The 16,832-nt window shown below is 43.1% G+C and overlaps 1 protein-coding gene across 1 annotated transcript; it reads left to right on the top strand.

Annotated features, from left to right (window-relative positions):
- Nucleotides 1–3,217: 3,217 nt before the first annotated feature.
- exoc3l1 (exocyst complex component 3-like 1) lies at nt 3,218–16,774 on the top strand. Its single transcript, XM_069163368.1, has 15 exons — nt 3,218–3,519; nt 7,759–7,934; nt 8,034–8,253; nt 8,808–9,020; nt 9,285–9,478; nt 9,556–9,774; nt 9,959–10,029; nt 10,679–10,796; nt 11,225–11,350; nt 11,623–11,723; nt 12,215–12,328; nt 12,772–13,042; nt 13,121–13,276; nt 14,051–14,184; nt 14,480–16,774. Exons 1-15 carry the CDS (start codon nt 3,477–3,479, stop codon nt 14,664–14,666), a joined length of 2,343 nt encoding a protein of 780 aa, XP_069019469.1. The 5' UTR covers nt 3,218–3,476; the 3' UTR covers nt 14,667–16,774.
- The last annotated feature ends 58 nt before the right edge of the window (nt 16,775–16,832 follow it).

Raw genomic sequence — 16,832 nt, 5'->3', positions numbered from 1 at the left:
AAGAAAAGTTTAATGAAAGCAAAATGTGTTTCAAATGTTAGACTTAAAGTGTCGCCTCCTTTTTGCTGCGCTGACACTTTTGATTCTCTTCTTTCGTTTGAGTTCCCACATGCTGAGCTCTTATTGGTTGCTTCTCCGTCACCCAGCGGTCCCAACTCGTCCCAAACCTTCTAGGTTGAGGTTCAGGTTGGTGATTGTGGAGGTCGGGTGATCCCGTGCGGCTCCATCTTTCTGCTTCTTGGTCAAACAGAGGAGTTTTGGCTCCAATCAGGTGGGATGGTGTTTCCGTAGGAGATTGCTTCATGGTGGGAAACACGCATGTAAAAAAAAAAACATCCGTTCACTTTTTCTGTGTCTCACAAACACACTGGATTCGTTTACGTCTCCCTTGGTCGTGATTTTGTAACGGCAGTTCCTCCGTCTCCTCCCAATAGTCGATGTTGAGATGTCGCTGCGGCTTTTACTTTGGGGAAATTAAGACAACGGATTTAATCTGAGGTGCTGTGATGTGACTCCGATGAACTTCTCTGCAACAGGGAAGTCTTGTTTTTTTTTTCACTGGCGAGGTCCTCGTGAGAGAGAATTTCAATTCCAGTTGTGTCATTTAATTCTTTAGAGGTCTTAAAGTTTTGTTCTTCACTGTATAAACATATAAAAATGAAGACAAAACCTCTTTTTCCCCCGCTGCCCCCGAGTTGGTGAAATATCGTCTCTGGATCGAGAGTTCAACGAGCTAACTGGCTGCAGGTAAAAAAAAGTTAAATTAATATCATTTCTCTGAACACTAGCCACCATTTTTAACTGACTTCCTCCCGGCAGGACGACTGTCAATCAACATCGGCACGTTGTGGAGCTGAACAGCAGAGGGAGTGACGGAGGAAGAAACAACCGGGCTGCGGTGGCGAGACGAGAGAGAACAGCAGGTCAGCGGCCTCGTTGTCCTTATCGATGCGGTCCCGCCCAGACAGGAACACACTCACACACACACACACACACACACACACACTCACACACACCACATCCTGCTGGTTCGTTCCTTACACGGCTCCGGAGGAAACCGATGTGTTACTGGGGAGACCGTCCTCGTCAGTACGACGAAGATAACGGACAGTTGGAGTTTTATTATATTATTCTGGCGAAAGTAACGGAGCGTGTAAAAATGATTAGGAGTCGGGAATTTCTTTGCTCTTGCTTATTTAAAGTGGCTTTCATCAGTGAGTTACATTAAAAAGTCAAATGATTAACAAACTCAAACTTCATGAAGCTTTTTTTTTTTTTTTTTTTTTTTTTAAGCACCTTTCAGCTTGTTTTGGTTCATTCTCACTCTTTTTCGATAACAAACAAACTACTGGAAGATGTTTGTCCAGCAGACGATGATGCTGCTAGTTGGTGAGCATCGTTAGTGGAGACCAAAGCAAAAGTTGACAGTGAATTACGTTGCTCCCTATCTGCTGTATGACAACAAGTTCATCAGTTAAGGTCCTTTTTTTTTTTTCTTCTGTGCCTGAAACGTGAAGCCGGTGTTTGAGGTCATTTTTGAAAGGTTTTATTTTGACGGGAAGAAAACCGCAAAAAGAGGCGCTTAAAAATGTGGGCAAGAAAACCCTGCAGTTTTATAATGATGCGTGTCATCTTTGATTCTTTATCATTTTTGAAATATGGCGGTTTCAGTCGAAGAAAGAGAATATAAATTACTGTAACGTGGGAAGCGTCTCCCAGACAATTGAACAGGACGTCTCCGTCGCATCACAAGCTCGTCAAACTTTGTCCCTTCTTTTGTTTTCAGTTTGTTATTCAAACACGGAGAAAGAAAGCACCCACACAGAAATGTTGCAAGAGGAAATATGTAACGCGTCCCTGAAAGTCGACGGGACACCCCCCTTTTCCTCCCCCCCTCCATCCCCCTTTTCCAGACTGTGTTTGTGCTGGCTCCGGGCCTCTGGGCCACTTGGCATCGCTTCCTCGCTGTGTTGTGAAGAGGTCCGGGAAGCTCTGAGGCGTAAACAGGGGCGGCGGGGGTCAAAGGACTCGACTGGTCCGCAAATAAACAAACTTCCCTCAGCGGTGGTAGCCCGGCGCTGGTCGGACAGCTGCAGAGGATCAGAGAGAGGGTCAGCGGCTCGGCCTGGATTTCTCGCGGTGGGGAGAAAAAACAAAAATTTGACACATTTTTGTTTTTTGTTTTTTTTAGTTTCGGCATCAACAACAGAGCGACTCGTGATGTTTACGAGAATCCCAACGGCCTTAAATCACCTGTGAAGTGCCGTCCGACGAAGGACGGCTCGTCACGGACTCCATTAGTGTTCGGCCTGCTTCGTGTTCGGCCCATAATGACTTATGAATTATACATTGCTTCTACCAGTAACTGGTTTCCCCTTTTCGGTGTCGAGGAGACTCTCAGTCTCCCCGGGAGTCCTGTGGGACACCAGGTCCACTCGCTGGTTTCCCCTCTTCACTAACACCCCCCCCCCCCCCCCCCCCCCCCCCCCCCCCCCCACACACACACACACACACACACACACACACACACACACACACACACACACACACCCCTGGTGCCACCATCTGGATTGTTTTCCTGGTCGTCGCCTCGTGATGCTTTCATGTCCCGTGGGACAAATTTTGAAGACACCACAACTGTAAGTTTAATGTAGATTTTAGTCTCGTGCGGTGACACGAGTCAACAATTAATGGATATGGATGAAGAAGTGAGTCGTGTTTTACCACAAACACCACAAAAACAAAAATAAAATATCCGAGTTGTGTTGCGGTTCATTCTCGATCTCAGAAATTTTAATAAAAATCAAATAAAAAAAAAAAGATTCCATCTTTGTCGCTCTTCCTGGAGCTTTCGACCATCCCACGCAGGATTCATTCACTCTCTCACTGCAGCCTGCCGGCTGTTTGATTTTCAGCCACAGCCCTGATGAAGACCATGTGCAGTGGCTGAAAGTTAATAAAACAAGCTAATAATATTGGGTCTCAAGTTGGGATTGTTTTGCTGAAATCTCTAAACAGAATATTAAAACATAGAACAAGGTCCATTTACCATCCTCTCCACAGGCCCCTGAAGGCAGCTTATCTCCCTATACCCTCCCTGTTCCTGCCCCCCCACCCTCCAGCATTATCCTCTTTCCTCCTCCTCCTCCTCCTCCTCCTCTCTCCACCCTCCAGCATTATTCTCCCCCCTCCAGCTCCCTCCCTTTTCCTGCCGGCCTCTCAGCAGAGGATGTGTCGAGGAGAGTGTGTGTGTGTGTGTGTGAGGGGAAAAAAACAGAGGAAAAGCTGTCAGTAGAATGGATATGTGCCCTCTCTCCTCCACCCTTTCTTTACCTCCTCTTCCTCCTCCTTCTTCTTCATCATCTTCGTCCTCCTCTCCTCTGCCTCATCTCTCCTCACCCTGCTGCACCGGCCGGCGGCCCTCGGGGGGAAACGGAGTCTCGTCGGGCGGACGGACGGACGCAAACTGAACCTCGATGTCAGCTGGAGATCAGAAGGATGGTGGCGACAAACCAGAAGGTAACGGGGGACACACACACACACACACACACACACACACACACACACAAACACACACACAAACACACACACACACAAACATTGCTCAATGGCCAACACCCACTTCTCCTAAAGTCTCTTCACAGATAGAAACAAAACAAAGCGGTGCACTGTTGCTGCTCTCTGAGAGAAATGAATGAACTCCCCGTCACTGAGGGATCAGCCGCCCAGAGACGTATCGATCGATCACGTATTGAACATCTGCCGCGTGAGCGTCATCCTCCCTCGGCGGGACGAAGGATCCTCCCGGCGACCAGGTTATTCAGTCACCGACAGACTGCGTTTAGCGAGCGAGCCGCTCCGGAGCTTTTAATTCCACCACATGGTCTTCATCAGCAGATGGAGTCGGTCCAGTCGTCCTGTAAGTAGAGATGTTCAGATTTCTCCTCCGTTAAAGACTCGCTGCTCAAGGGGGGGAAATTTTTTTTTTTTTAAAGTTGGAGGACAACGACGACACATTAAGATGAAAGTCATGTGTAACTGAAAGCTCCACCGTTGCTGCCAAAGGGATCTCTTGGTGAGATCTTTCTCACCTGCTGGTGGACTTTGAATGGATTGTTTTGGAGTGAAAATTTAAAGGAGCAGTACGGCTTTTTTTTTTTTTTAGTGACGTTGAGATATCCTGACTTTTAGTACCAAGTGCGGCTCGAATATTAAACACCGTGGATTAAAGATGTCATGATGAGTTGATTAATGGACTGAAACTAAATTCTGTTCAGGCTCGAAGATACATCCAGTTTGGCTGCAGCATAACAAGCACACGGATCAACATATAAATACAACGATAACAATATAATCAATTTCAACAGTAAGTTAAAAAAAAAAATTATACATTTAGGAAGACAACAATTTGAATAATCGGTCAATAGTTTGCGTCACTTTTCGAGCAAAAATGCGAAATATTTCCTGGTTCTAGCTTTTCTTTGTCATTTGTGAAATATCTTTAATTTAAAAAAATCTCAGTCATTTGAAAAAGTTTGCACGAGTGTTTTTTACTGCTTTTTTTTTTTTTTTTCCATTCAGCCGGGAAAAGAATTGGCAGATTAAACCAACAAGGGAAATGATCTTTATTTGCAGCTCTAAACTCATTTGCATCGTTTCATATGTTGATGCCAGATCCCAAAGTTTTGGTCTGTTTGTCTGCGGCTGAACATGAAAAAAAAAAAACAGCGGCGACAACAACACCGTAACACAATCCAATTTCAAGATGGAGTATTTAAATAAATACATTCACATTTCGTTGAATAGAATTTGGGAACTATTTTGACGCTCAATCAACTGTTTGAGTCCCTTTTTAAAGCAAAAACATCAAATATATACTTTTCTCTGCTTCGCAATTGTGAGAATTTGCTGCTTTTCTTTTGTCAAATAAGCTTGTTCGGGGAAATATCTTCGACATATCCAGATACTTTAAAAGGTCACTTTTCATGGAGGTTTTCCGCTACTTGAATTTGCAATCAATCGTCAGGTTAATCAATAAGGAAAATAATCTTTAAATGCAGCTCATTAGCGTTGATGCTTCTCATTCAGACACACTGACCTTCACTAAATAATGTACAGCCTTTTTTGTGTGTGTGTGTGTGTGTGTCCTGCATGTGCAGCTCTTTAGTTTATTGTTGTGCAGAGTCGCTGCTCTCAAATTTGTTCTTGATGGGAGACAGCAGGAGTGTCCCATGACCTTCCTCGGAGACGAGGGACAAATCCCCGTTTGTGTAACGGAGAGACGTCCAAACACCTCGTGGCTCCGACAGAACCTGAACTTTCGGCGATAATTCACGACCGCCGCGTGTTGCAATCTCGCTGCAATCCTCCGAACTTTCAAACCCCCGACGCAGCACGTTTCTCTCTGCTGAGTCACCAACCAAGTCATTATTCAGTGAAGACCAATTAAGACGTGTAATTGGAACTGGAGCGCCGTCGCGGGTTTTTCTAACTGTATAACAGATGAGAAATGATATCCGGTTTACCTGCTGACAACAGAGCTATAAAAAGAGCCTCTCCATTAGAGAAAGGTTCGACTCGGGCCTCGCAGCGTATCGCATTCCCGAAACATCAATACCGCTGCCGCATCGCATGCTTCAAACTCTCTCGTCGTTTTGTTTTTTTCATGGATGATGAGGTGTGGGTCTCATAATCATAAGAAAAGAGAACACGGAGACAATATGGCGCTACCTGACTTAATCCACTTTTATTTTCCCTCCCTGTGGGAGCAGACTTTTATAAGAAACAGGAAGTTTGATGTTGCCATGGTTTCTGTGAGTTACACCGTGTGGGCATCGACTCCAGACCGGTCTTTTTTCTTCTTTTTTTTTTTTAGCCTGTATTTGTTTACATTTTGGAAAATGAAGTAAGCAGAATTTGCTATTAACAGCTCCTTTTTGCTGTTTGCCACTCGATGAAGAGACAACTATGACTGAATAACCGTGATAAAGACAAATACATAAAAAAACGGTCGATTCTCAGGCAAGTTCTGAACTGTATATTGATTTTTTTTTTTAATTTATGATTTCGACGGGGATTTATGAAGGTTTATTTGCAGTGTCGGCTAGATTTTTGGTTTCTTCTTTGAAGTGTCTTTAAACACGAATGAGGAAAGTGATGATGACACGACGGTTCCTCCAACACATTGTCGAGGTAATTCTCTCTTTCCACCAAAACTATGCAAATTTTGAACAAATCATAGTTTGGTGACCAGCTGACTTTGCTGCGATTTGATTGGCTTTTGAAAAGAGGTGACTCGCCTTGAACTGACTGACCGTTCTGAAACTTGACGAGCGTGGTCGCAGGCGACACCGTCAGCTGGCCCGAGTCGAGCTGAGTCGGCGTTTTTAAGCAGTTTTTGTCTCGTCATGAATCTTTGATCTGAACTGGGGCTTTACAGTCTGAAAACTTCTGGCATATACACAGACTGTTTTTGGTGGGAGGACACCACACAAATGGTGCCAAAAGTATGAATTCTACCAAATAAAATGTTATCCACCCAAAGTTTCCCCCAAATTCTGGCAACACTTTTGCCAATTCTTGTCCCAAAATATCATAAATTATCTCGTAATTATGACATCTTTTCTCATAATTATGTTTTTTTTTTGTTTTTACTTGCCTGAATGCAATACTTAACATCGAACAGTGAAACATCAGCGTAAATTATGGGAGAACTTTTCAGGACAATAACCAGCAGTTATAATATAAAAGCGTATTGTACTTTTCTTGAGTTGGTAAATGAGAAACGGATTAAAAAAAAACATGAAATAAGGCGAAAGATAATTAGTCTTGACAGACGAGCTCCCTGCCGGGAACGAACCTAATCTTGGCACTTTGGATTTTATTTCTCCAAACTTTTCTTGGAGGCAGAAATAATGAGACTGGTGAGTGAGTTAAACTTCACTTGACAGGTCGTCGGGTCTCTTCCAGCCTCTCTGTCATGGGAACGGCTGAAAACTGCAATTTCTTTCTAAATGATATTCAATACCACGACGTTTTATAGATACTCATCCACTTGGGACCAAACTTTTCCAACAGGGTTTCACCCAGAACATTTTTGGTTCGACTTTAAACATCCTCTCGTCTCTTTTTTATTTTTTATTATTATTATTATTATTGATGATTAAAGTTTTATTTCATGTTTTATTGTGTCTTTGTTTCAGATGCTATAAAGCACTGCAGGATGCCGAGTAGGTCGTGCATCATAGTTTGAGGCGATCAAACCCAGAAACCCACAAGAACTGAGAACTGAGCCCACTTTTGTTGCACATGTTGCCACAAGTTTTGATAAAAACACCGCAGTTAAAAATTTCTTAAATCGTCAGAATCAATATTTAAATTAGAGAAGTTTTCATTTTATTTTGTTAAATAGTCAATAAAAGACATATTTATAGCTGTAAAAACAAAATTTAAAAAATTTGACTATAAGTTGCTCAAAATGAAATAAAAACCAAGAATCACTGCAACAGGACCACAGATAGAATATTTATTCTGTTTATTTATATTCCTTGTCAATACCTGGTGCCTACATTACCCACAATGCAACTCAACCACCAACAGATTTGGGTATTTTCTGCTACTAGTACCTAATTCTTTTTTTTAAGTTGACTGGTCAAAACATCTTTCTCTTTGCTTGATCTATGACATAACATTTTTTTTTTTTTTTTTAATTAAATCTGAACATGTCTCCCGTTCTGCGTTTTTTTCTCCCCCTCTCAGACGTGGTCCCGGAGGCGGAGGTATGGCCGGAGGTGGAGCGGGCGGAGTGTCTGGCCCGCGGCGCCGCCCTGAAGTGGGCGTCGGGTGTTTTCTGTCGGCCCGAACATCTGGAACGTCTGGGCCAGTACAAGAAGAGAGAGAGCCAGCGGACCGCCTCCGTCCACACCAGACTGAAGGTGACGGCGGGCGGCACCGAGACACAAAATGTATATTCAATACGACTTATTAACGACAGTGCAATCGTTTCTGTGTTGTTGTTGTTGTTGTTTTTAAAGTCTATGGTCCAGTCGTACCTGGAGGGCGTCGGCTGGGGTCTGGAGCAGCTGCGGGAGGCGAGGGCCGAGCTGAAGGAGGTGTCACACGCCCTGAAGAAAGCGGGACTGGAGTCGGATCGAAACGCAGACGGGGTGAAATCTCTGGAGAGGCTGAGGGACGTGTCGGTCGACCACCGGCAGCTCCTCGCCGCCGTCAGCAACCTGCCTCGACTTTACTCCGGTGAGAGGCTGCCGGGACGCCCGGCGGTCCTTTCATCCATCGGGAACCCGAGCTTTCCTGTTTAACTTACAGGCACCAGTTTCTTATGTGAATTAAAATTGGGTCATCGTCAGGTGCTAAAACGCATCCGTGTCAACTTAATCCTACCGTACCACCAGGGGCTCTTTATAACATTCAGTACTTCCGTTCTGTACACGGTGTCGATAAAATATAATCAAGCTGTCTGCAGATCCTTAAAAAAGTCCCAAAAACAAATGGTTTTTTTTATTATAAGGCCATAAAATGTTTTAAATAGTCTTATTTTGCTTTGAGTTTTAACTTACTTTGAAAGTTGTTCCTGTTTGTGTCCAACCGCTTTACATTTCTGTTTTTATTGGAGAATTGCACCAAAAAAACGCTCCAACAACAGAAGAATGTTTTTTTATTTTTTTATTTTACCGACTAACTGGTGTCCGAATTTGAACATTTTCTTCACGTGACCGTTTCAGATCAGAAAATATTTCCACTAGTTCCCAATAAGTTTTGAGTAATGAACTTTCTCCCTTCTTTTGCAGTGCGCAGCCTGGTGTTGGAGACGGAGCGCCTGGTGGAGTCGCGGCGGCTCTTGGAGGCCCACGCCCGGCTGATGGATCTGGAGCACTGGCAGGACGACATCCTCTGGCAGCTCCACGGCGCCGCCGGGACGACAGGAAGTGCTCTCTGCGCCGAGGACCGGGAGCTGGTGGACAAATACTTCTCAGGAGTCGGGCAGCTGGTGGACGCTTTGGGTCAGGAGATCTTTTACACGCAGCGTTACACGTTTTTTTTATCAGTTGTATGGCATGTAACATCAACAAAACACAGAATCAGTGGTAAATAGATATAAACACATGTTATACAAAGCAGATAATGAGGATTTGATGCGATGGTCACATGACTAAATGGCAGAATGATATTTATTATCAGGCAGCCGTGTTTCTGATGAAAGCACAGAGTCTGATGAGGTTGAACCCTGACGTGTTCCCTCTGACCTTTGACCCCGGTCACTGCAGGTAAGGAGCTGTGGGCGGTGGTGAGCAGCGCTCTGGCTCTGGCCCGGCAGAACCCAACACCGTTCGTGTCGGCCGTGAGGATCGTGGAGCGCGAGGAAGCCTTGGACCGAGCCCTGCTGGAGGAGAGAGGCGGCGGCGGCGGCAGACCGCTTCCTCCGGGACGACCTCGCTGCTGGAGAGCCTGCTTCTTCCAGGTCAGCACCGACTCGCACAAAACGTTCAAACGTGTCCGTTTCCACTCCGTCTACGACGTCTCTCCGTTTCCTCTCAGGTACTAGAGGAGGCCGTGTCCGCCCGCTTCCGCAGCGTCTCCTACCTGCACACGCGCGGCCCGGGCCTGGCGGGTCACCTCTCCGCTCTGCAGCACGGCATCATGGCCGACCTGGCCACCGTACGCCACCTGCTGGAGCACTGCGTCCCGCCGCACTACCAGCTGACGGGCGCCTACCTGAGGGCCACCCACCGCTGTCTACACGCGCACCTGGCGCAGGTCAGTGACGTCACGGAGAAGGAAACAGTAAAAGCTTTTTGGATGATATCTTGAGAATCTTTTAGATGTAAATATGGTGGTTTTTTTTGTTTGTTTGTTTGTTTTTTTAATTAGCAGTTATTTGCTTTTATTTAACAAGTGACAACCTGACTTTGCACATGTAAGTGATGTTTTGTGGCCTAAGGTTAGCAGCTGGGACCTGGAGAGTGGGGAAATCTTCGCTGTGCTCAACTGGGTGCTGCACATCTACAACAGGTGAGCTTCTTTTATTTTGTGTGACTCTCAGCTTGTGTAACGTGTAGCTGCATTTACATGAAGGACAATGACAATTTTGACTTGAGGTGACTTGATATGTAGAAGCAAATTCCTGATTTGTGTCCTTTTTTCTTCATCTTCACTTTTATCCTGTAAGTTCAACATGAACCTAGAAAATCTCGCTTGACGCATGCTCTCTGCCATATTTCCAAACCTCTTTCCCTTAATTACCATCAAAATTGTTGTGAAATCGTCATCTAAAGTTCAGCTTCCAAATTTTCTCAGAGCGACACAAAGCAGCAGTTTTACGTTTTTAAAAAAAAGTTTGCGTTTACGACTTTGCTAATTTCTGCAATTTTACTGCAAAAAAATACTTTTTTCTCAACGCAACAATCACACACAAAACAAAACAAAAAAAAACAAATTGAATGAAGCATTTTTAAATCAACTGGAGGCATTTCAGAGAGTTGCCGGGACGTCCTGATGTTTTCAGCATCATTCTGAGACGGGATTTATCCGATCTTGACAAAATACCGCTCAGATGAAAGAAAGCAGTCCTAAAAAAAAAAAGAAGTTCCTTTATGTGTGAGGTAAAGTTGAATATACAGACTCGCAGGAACGTTAACCACCAACAGTCTTCCTTCGGCAGCCCGGACATGATGGGTCACCCTGAGCTGGTGGCTGAGATGGAGAAGGAGGAGCTGGGACCGCTCATCTCCTCCGAGGGACTGGAGCAGCTGCAGAGCAAATACGTGCAGAGCGTTCGGGTGAGTTCGAAACGCAAGACGACAAAAGTGGTGATTTATATCCTCGCGAAGGGGAAAAACAAAGAGTCCCCACGTATACTGGGAAACTTCTCATCTTTAGTATGTAGCTTCGCCGCGACGGTAACATCTGGAAGGTTTGTTTCGTCGTGGCGTTAAGCTGTAATTGCAGCTGTGTTTTTTTTTGGGGGGGGGGGGGGCTTTATGACTCGGTATTAATTAAAGATACAGGGTATTAAATAAATATAAATCTTTGAGATTATTACTTTAAGAAGACACTGTGAAGTTTTGGACATACACATATTGCATATTTCCACATGTTGGGAATGTGAGAAAGTTAAAGTGTAGAGAACCCTGTGAGGAAACATGATGGTACCTGTGTTTTATCATCAATATATTCTCTGTGTGTGTGTGTGTGTGTGTGTGTGTAGAAGAGTGTGTCCGAGTGGATGCACAAAGCTCTGCAGGTGGAGCTGCAGGACTGGCAGCGAGATCAGGAGCCGGACACGGACCACGAGGGTTTCTACCAGACCAGCCTGCCCACCATCATCACGCAGGTAAAACACACTGCAGGAATACGTACACACATTCAGGATGTCTGCAGGCAAATATTGGACTTTTATATAAATGGCATAATAAAGATATCTTGAATTTAAATTTTGAGCTGTGCAATAATGAATCATCTTTATTCCTTCAATTATTAAAGATAATTTAATTTTGGCCGGTCAAAATGCGACATTTTTAGAAATCAAAAAATGTAAATGTACGTAGATGCTCTCGCGTGCCATCCTGCTGTGTGTATTTTGTGTATTTGTGTTGGTGATGGTAGATGCTGGAGGAGAACGCCCGGGTGGCTCTGATGATCGGAGAGTCCCTCAGAGACCAGACGATACAGATGGGACTGTATGAGATGGAGAACCTCCTCAACAGGTGTGTGTTCGCGGAGGTTTTACCTTTTATTTATCTCCACTTCTTCATGAGAAATATCGTTTGACCTTTTGTGGACCCGAGTGACACATCTTCATTTTTCTGACTGTAAAACTGAACTCTTTCCATCTGTGGAGTCCCACAAGGGTCCATATTGGGTCCTCTCTTTATTCTCCTTTTGCATGACTCCTTAAAAGTCATATTATACACAAGTTTGGCTGCACTGTTTGTCCTTTTTATGCTGATGATTTTCATATTTATGTGCAGTTTTTATAAAAACAGGAGAACATTCAAATCTGTCTACTTTCTCCAACTGCATCAGTGATTTTTGGAGATTTGAAGCCTCCAAAACTGAAGTTTCTGTCTTTGCTTCCAATCAGACTCTTGAAATTTACTCTACCTGCTTGTTCAGTTACATTTTTCCAGCATGGTTGTTCCCCACTCACAAGACTGCTTTATAAATAAAGATGTACTTGCTTCCTTTTATCTTCCAGGTTTCGAGAAGCTCTGGTGGACTTTGGGAAGGAACACCGCAGGGACCCGAACAATAAAAACAAGTTCTACCTCCACTATCTGCTCGCCTCCATCAGCAACTGCATCATCCTCAAGTGAGATTAAGGCTGAGATTTTGTTTCAGAAGTTTCATAAAAAAAACATTTTTTTAACACTTCAGAGGCTAAAAGGGTTCAAATCATGTCAGCCGACATCTTAAGGTATCCTGGTAATGTTTCCTCCGATGTTGACTCACCATTTACTCCTAATGTGACAGAGAGAAGCTTTCTGCCCTGTGAGCAAACAACCATATTCATTGTCATGCATATAATCTGCAGATGATTCTCTTAGTTAATTGCTAAATGTAGAAAATACGCAAAAGAAAATATATATTATAAAAAAAAAAAGTGCCTCCGTCTTCAAACGGGTGTTTTGAACAACCATCCCTCCAAAACCCAAAGACATCAGATTTACTCCCACGTGAGACGGAGAGAAACCGTGAATCGTTTTATTCGTGAAGCTGGAACGAAAGCTGACCGTCGTCTCGCGTTCGATGCAGGAAGTCGACGGAGAGTCTTCAGCAGCAGCAGTCGTCCCGCTCGGCGGGTCAGTTCTCCCGGACTCCCCCCAACCCCCTGGCAGCTCTGGACCGGGCGGTGCGGCGGGCGTGTCGCCTGGTGATGGATCAGCTCCTGCTGGACCTGCAGCCGTTCCTCCCGGGCCTGCTGACCCGACCCTGGCTGGTCCAGGGAGACCCCGCCCCCAAACTGTGCCGCGTCCTGGAGCGTCACCTGGAGCTGTACGGCCGAGTTCGACCGCCCTGCCGGCAGGTAAACGGACGCCGATGCTGATGCTGATGCCGATGCCGATGTCGGTGCTGATGCCGATGCCGGTGCCTGTGTGTGCAGCGTCTGCAGGAGGAGGCCCAGTGGCTGATGGTGGTGGAGTACGTCAGGGCTCTGATGCAGAAGAAGCTGGTGTGCCGCGGCGGCGAGGAGAGACGGCAGCTCGCTCAGCGGATGCTTCAGGACGACCAGCTGTTCAGAGAAATCTTCCACAGCCTGGTGAGGATGTCAATTCATCGCCGATATTTACTGCGACCGCTCACGATTCAGAAAACGTTCTTTTAATGCATTTAAACACCGGACGGTATCGTGACAGATGGATGACTGCGGAGCCGCAAAGTCTTCGGTAATATATCAATATATGACATTATGAAATTAGGGGAAATTACATTATTAGAATGACACAAATTAAATATACGTCATGATACAAATCGACATTATGAAATTAAAAAGTGATGTTATAAAATAACAATTCTATTTAGAACAAAAGAAAGTCATAAATTAATTTAAAATGATGAGCAAAAATGAATAATAAAAGGTGACATTATGAAATAAAAATTGACATTAAAGTAAAACGTGACATTAACTATGAAAAGTTATTATAAAATAAAGAAATGTAACATTAAATTAAAGATAACCTCCTTAAATACAAAAATATATATGAAACAAACGTTAATTTAAAAAAAAAAATGCCATCATAAAACAGTACAAATTATTAATATAAAATAATGGATGAAAATAAAAACTCAAATAAAACACACTTTGTCAAGAATATTGAAATAATTTAGTTTAATAATGAGTTTAAATAAAGTCATTATATACTTTGTTTAATACTGACGGCGTTGGAGCTCCATATATGATCCACTAATCACTAGATATTTTCATGCCACTGTAACGGCTTGATTGAACACTTTTCATCGAACTACTAAACATCAGTTTCAGTGAAGAGCTTTGACAGAAACTCTGAGTTCCTGCCTCCGTGTGTGTCTGAAGGAGGCAGACGGCTCCGTACCTGAAGTCAACCCGTTGGCTTTGCTGCCCGTCCTGGTCGACTTCATCCGACTCAAAGACCCCGGCATGCTCATACTGGAGGTGTCCGGACTCGCAGCCAAATACCCCGACATCAGGTAACCCGGCTCTCACTGACGGACGAAACCACCGGAATAAAAATCATAATAATAATGTCTTCCATTATTTCACAAATGATTGTTTCATCTTTTGTTTTTTTTGTTTTGTTTTTACGACCTGAGATTATTAGTATCTAGATGGAGGGAGGTGATGGATGGGCAAAACAATAAAAAAAATAACTGTAAAAATAAATATTTGTAATATAAATATATAAAAATACACAATATATACAATAAAAATAGAATAATATTAAATCAGACTAACTTAATCTACATGTTCACGGCGTCCCCTCAGCGAGGAGCACGTGTCCGTGCTGCTGGACGTCCGCGGTGACGTCTCCAGGGACATCAGAGGCGCCGTACTGGACCTGCTGGAGCAGAGCGCCCCCCCTCTACCGGCCGGATACCGACCCATCTTCACCGACATCCTGGTGCCTCCCTCCACGTTGGCCTTCTGCCTGCCCACCGCCAAGTGCGCATGAAACTGAAACTGCTGACTTTCACATTTAAAAACAGTTCAAACGTGCAGGACGAGGCGGCAAAAAAAAAAAAAACCGCAGGTGAGTCGGTTTCTGGTGTTTTACGTTGATGGACGGTGTCGAGTTGTTGTCCCCCCCCCCCCTCACCTCCATCCTGCTTCGCATCACAGTCTTCTTCTGTCGCCGGATGTTTCAGGGTTTTCCTGTCGAGCGAAAGGAGAGTGATATGACGCACATGGATGTGTTTGGGATGCGAGTTGGTGACTTGCTGGTTCAGGTCTGACTTCAATCGAAAGGTTTTTTTTATCGTCTTAAATTATCTTTTACTCTCTCTCAACGTGTTTGCTACCAGGTTTAACCGGACGGGGACATTTAAAGCAGCTGGAAGCAGAAGAAAAACTGTTTCTTTATGTACGCGTGGGATTTCTCCTGTATTTTATCAGCTCAGTGAAAAATGTGTCTTTTGTGTGGACATTTGGGAAGTCAAAAATATTTATTTTTTTTGCCATTCTGATACTATGCAGTCCTCATTGGGAATCAATACACATTAACGGCCTCTGGAGAGCGACACCCAGTAAACAGTTGTAAGTGCTGCTGTTCTCTTTGAGCCCCCTTTTTTTTTTTTTTTGTTTACCTTTTATCAAATTGTCACATTACACGAAGCATCTCCTGTTTTGTAATGAACCCACGAATGAACAGACATCCGTCACCGGATGAAAGAACTTAAAAATATGATGATTCTCTGGCAAGTTCTGAACTGTCCTTTTCCTATATTTTCCAAATCAGATTTATGGATGTTTGTTTACATTTTTTTTTTTTTTTCTTACTGAATATCTGTCTCCTTACAGACATGAACATTATTGTATCTCCCACTTCCCTCTGTGATGTTAATGCTCTCTGAATGGGGCTTTGGATGCAGCTTTAAAGTAACCTCATGTGACTTTTGTTGAACTCTGTGGCCACAAGAGACATGAGATACACACTGTATATGTAATGTTATCTGATTATTGTTAAATGAAATGCCTTAACATTACTTGGTCTTTGTGATATTTCTCCTTTCAAAAGCCACAGTGTCACTTTTTAGGGTCCGTTTTATTTGTAATAAAAGTCCTCCGAGCACCAAAAATAAAATCTTACTGCGTTGGAGGTTTTAGTGGCACATATCTCAAAACTTTTAATACGTAAAACAAACTGCATGGATAGATAACACCATATATTTTTTTTATATTTTTTTGGTGAGCAAACCCTTTTAATTACACCAATTATTACGTATTAGAGATCTTCAAAGTCTATAATAACTTCCTACTAAAAAAACTAAAAAAACATTTGAGGGCTTGAGGACAGAGGGTGTTATATGTTGTGTAGATTATTTAGCTTTATTAATAAAACTGAGTTAAGCTTTTTTTCCAGACAGAAAAGTTTACAACAAAATCTAAATAAAACATCATTGTTATGGAGACCCGGAGATATAGGTGTGACGTTTTGTTATTAAAACCGTGACATGACAAAAGGGCTGATTTAGAAAAATGTCATTACAAAATATTAAGTAATATTTATTTATATTGAGTTTGGACTACACTCTTATTCCATCATTACTATTATTTATTATTTTATTTCCTATTGAACACTTTGGGCCTCCGTATATTTCTGGTGTCTTCAACGAAAAGTCAAACAATGGTCACAACATCATGTAAACATGGAAGAAGGAGTCCACAAAGATGAATGCAGTTATATGATTGACATGAGATACTGTATAATATTCTGTGGAGTGAAGATTAAACATTGTTTTTTTGAAGTTCTCCTGGAACATCCTACCCGGCTGCTAATTATCACTTAAATCATCTTCAAAATCACTTTTGTTTTTTTACTAATTTGTCTTCATGAATTTGCATATCCTCTAATTTGATCTTATTGTTCATAGTTGGGTGTTTTTGAACCGATTTAAAAAAACAAACAAATATTTATTGTATTTATGTGAGTTTTCTGCTATTTCCATTCGAATGATGTTTTGTTATTTCAAGGGATATTTTTGCTTTTTCTGGTTGAATGCCTCAGAAGCACACCGTTAACCCTGTTACATAAATGCTTAAATAAACTCTTTATGAAGTAAACTTTCATCTTTCTATTATCATTATTATAAGGGTGGGTATATTATGATATTTTATATCA

Source organism: Embiotoca jacksoni, unplaced genomic scaffold (genome assembly GCF_022577435.1).
Source record: "Embiotoca jacksoni isolate LCO1_2020_lvr unplaced genomic scaffold, fEmbJac1.0.p SCAF_3, whole genome shotgun sequence".
In the NCBI taxonomy this organism is placed as follows: domain Eukaryota; kingdom Metazoa; phylum Chordata; class Actinopteri; family Embiotocidae; genus Embiotoca; species Embiotoca jacksoni.
This window is presented reverse-complemented; position numbering and strand designations above follow the sequence as displayed.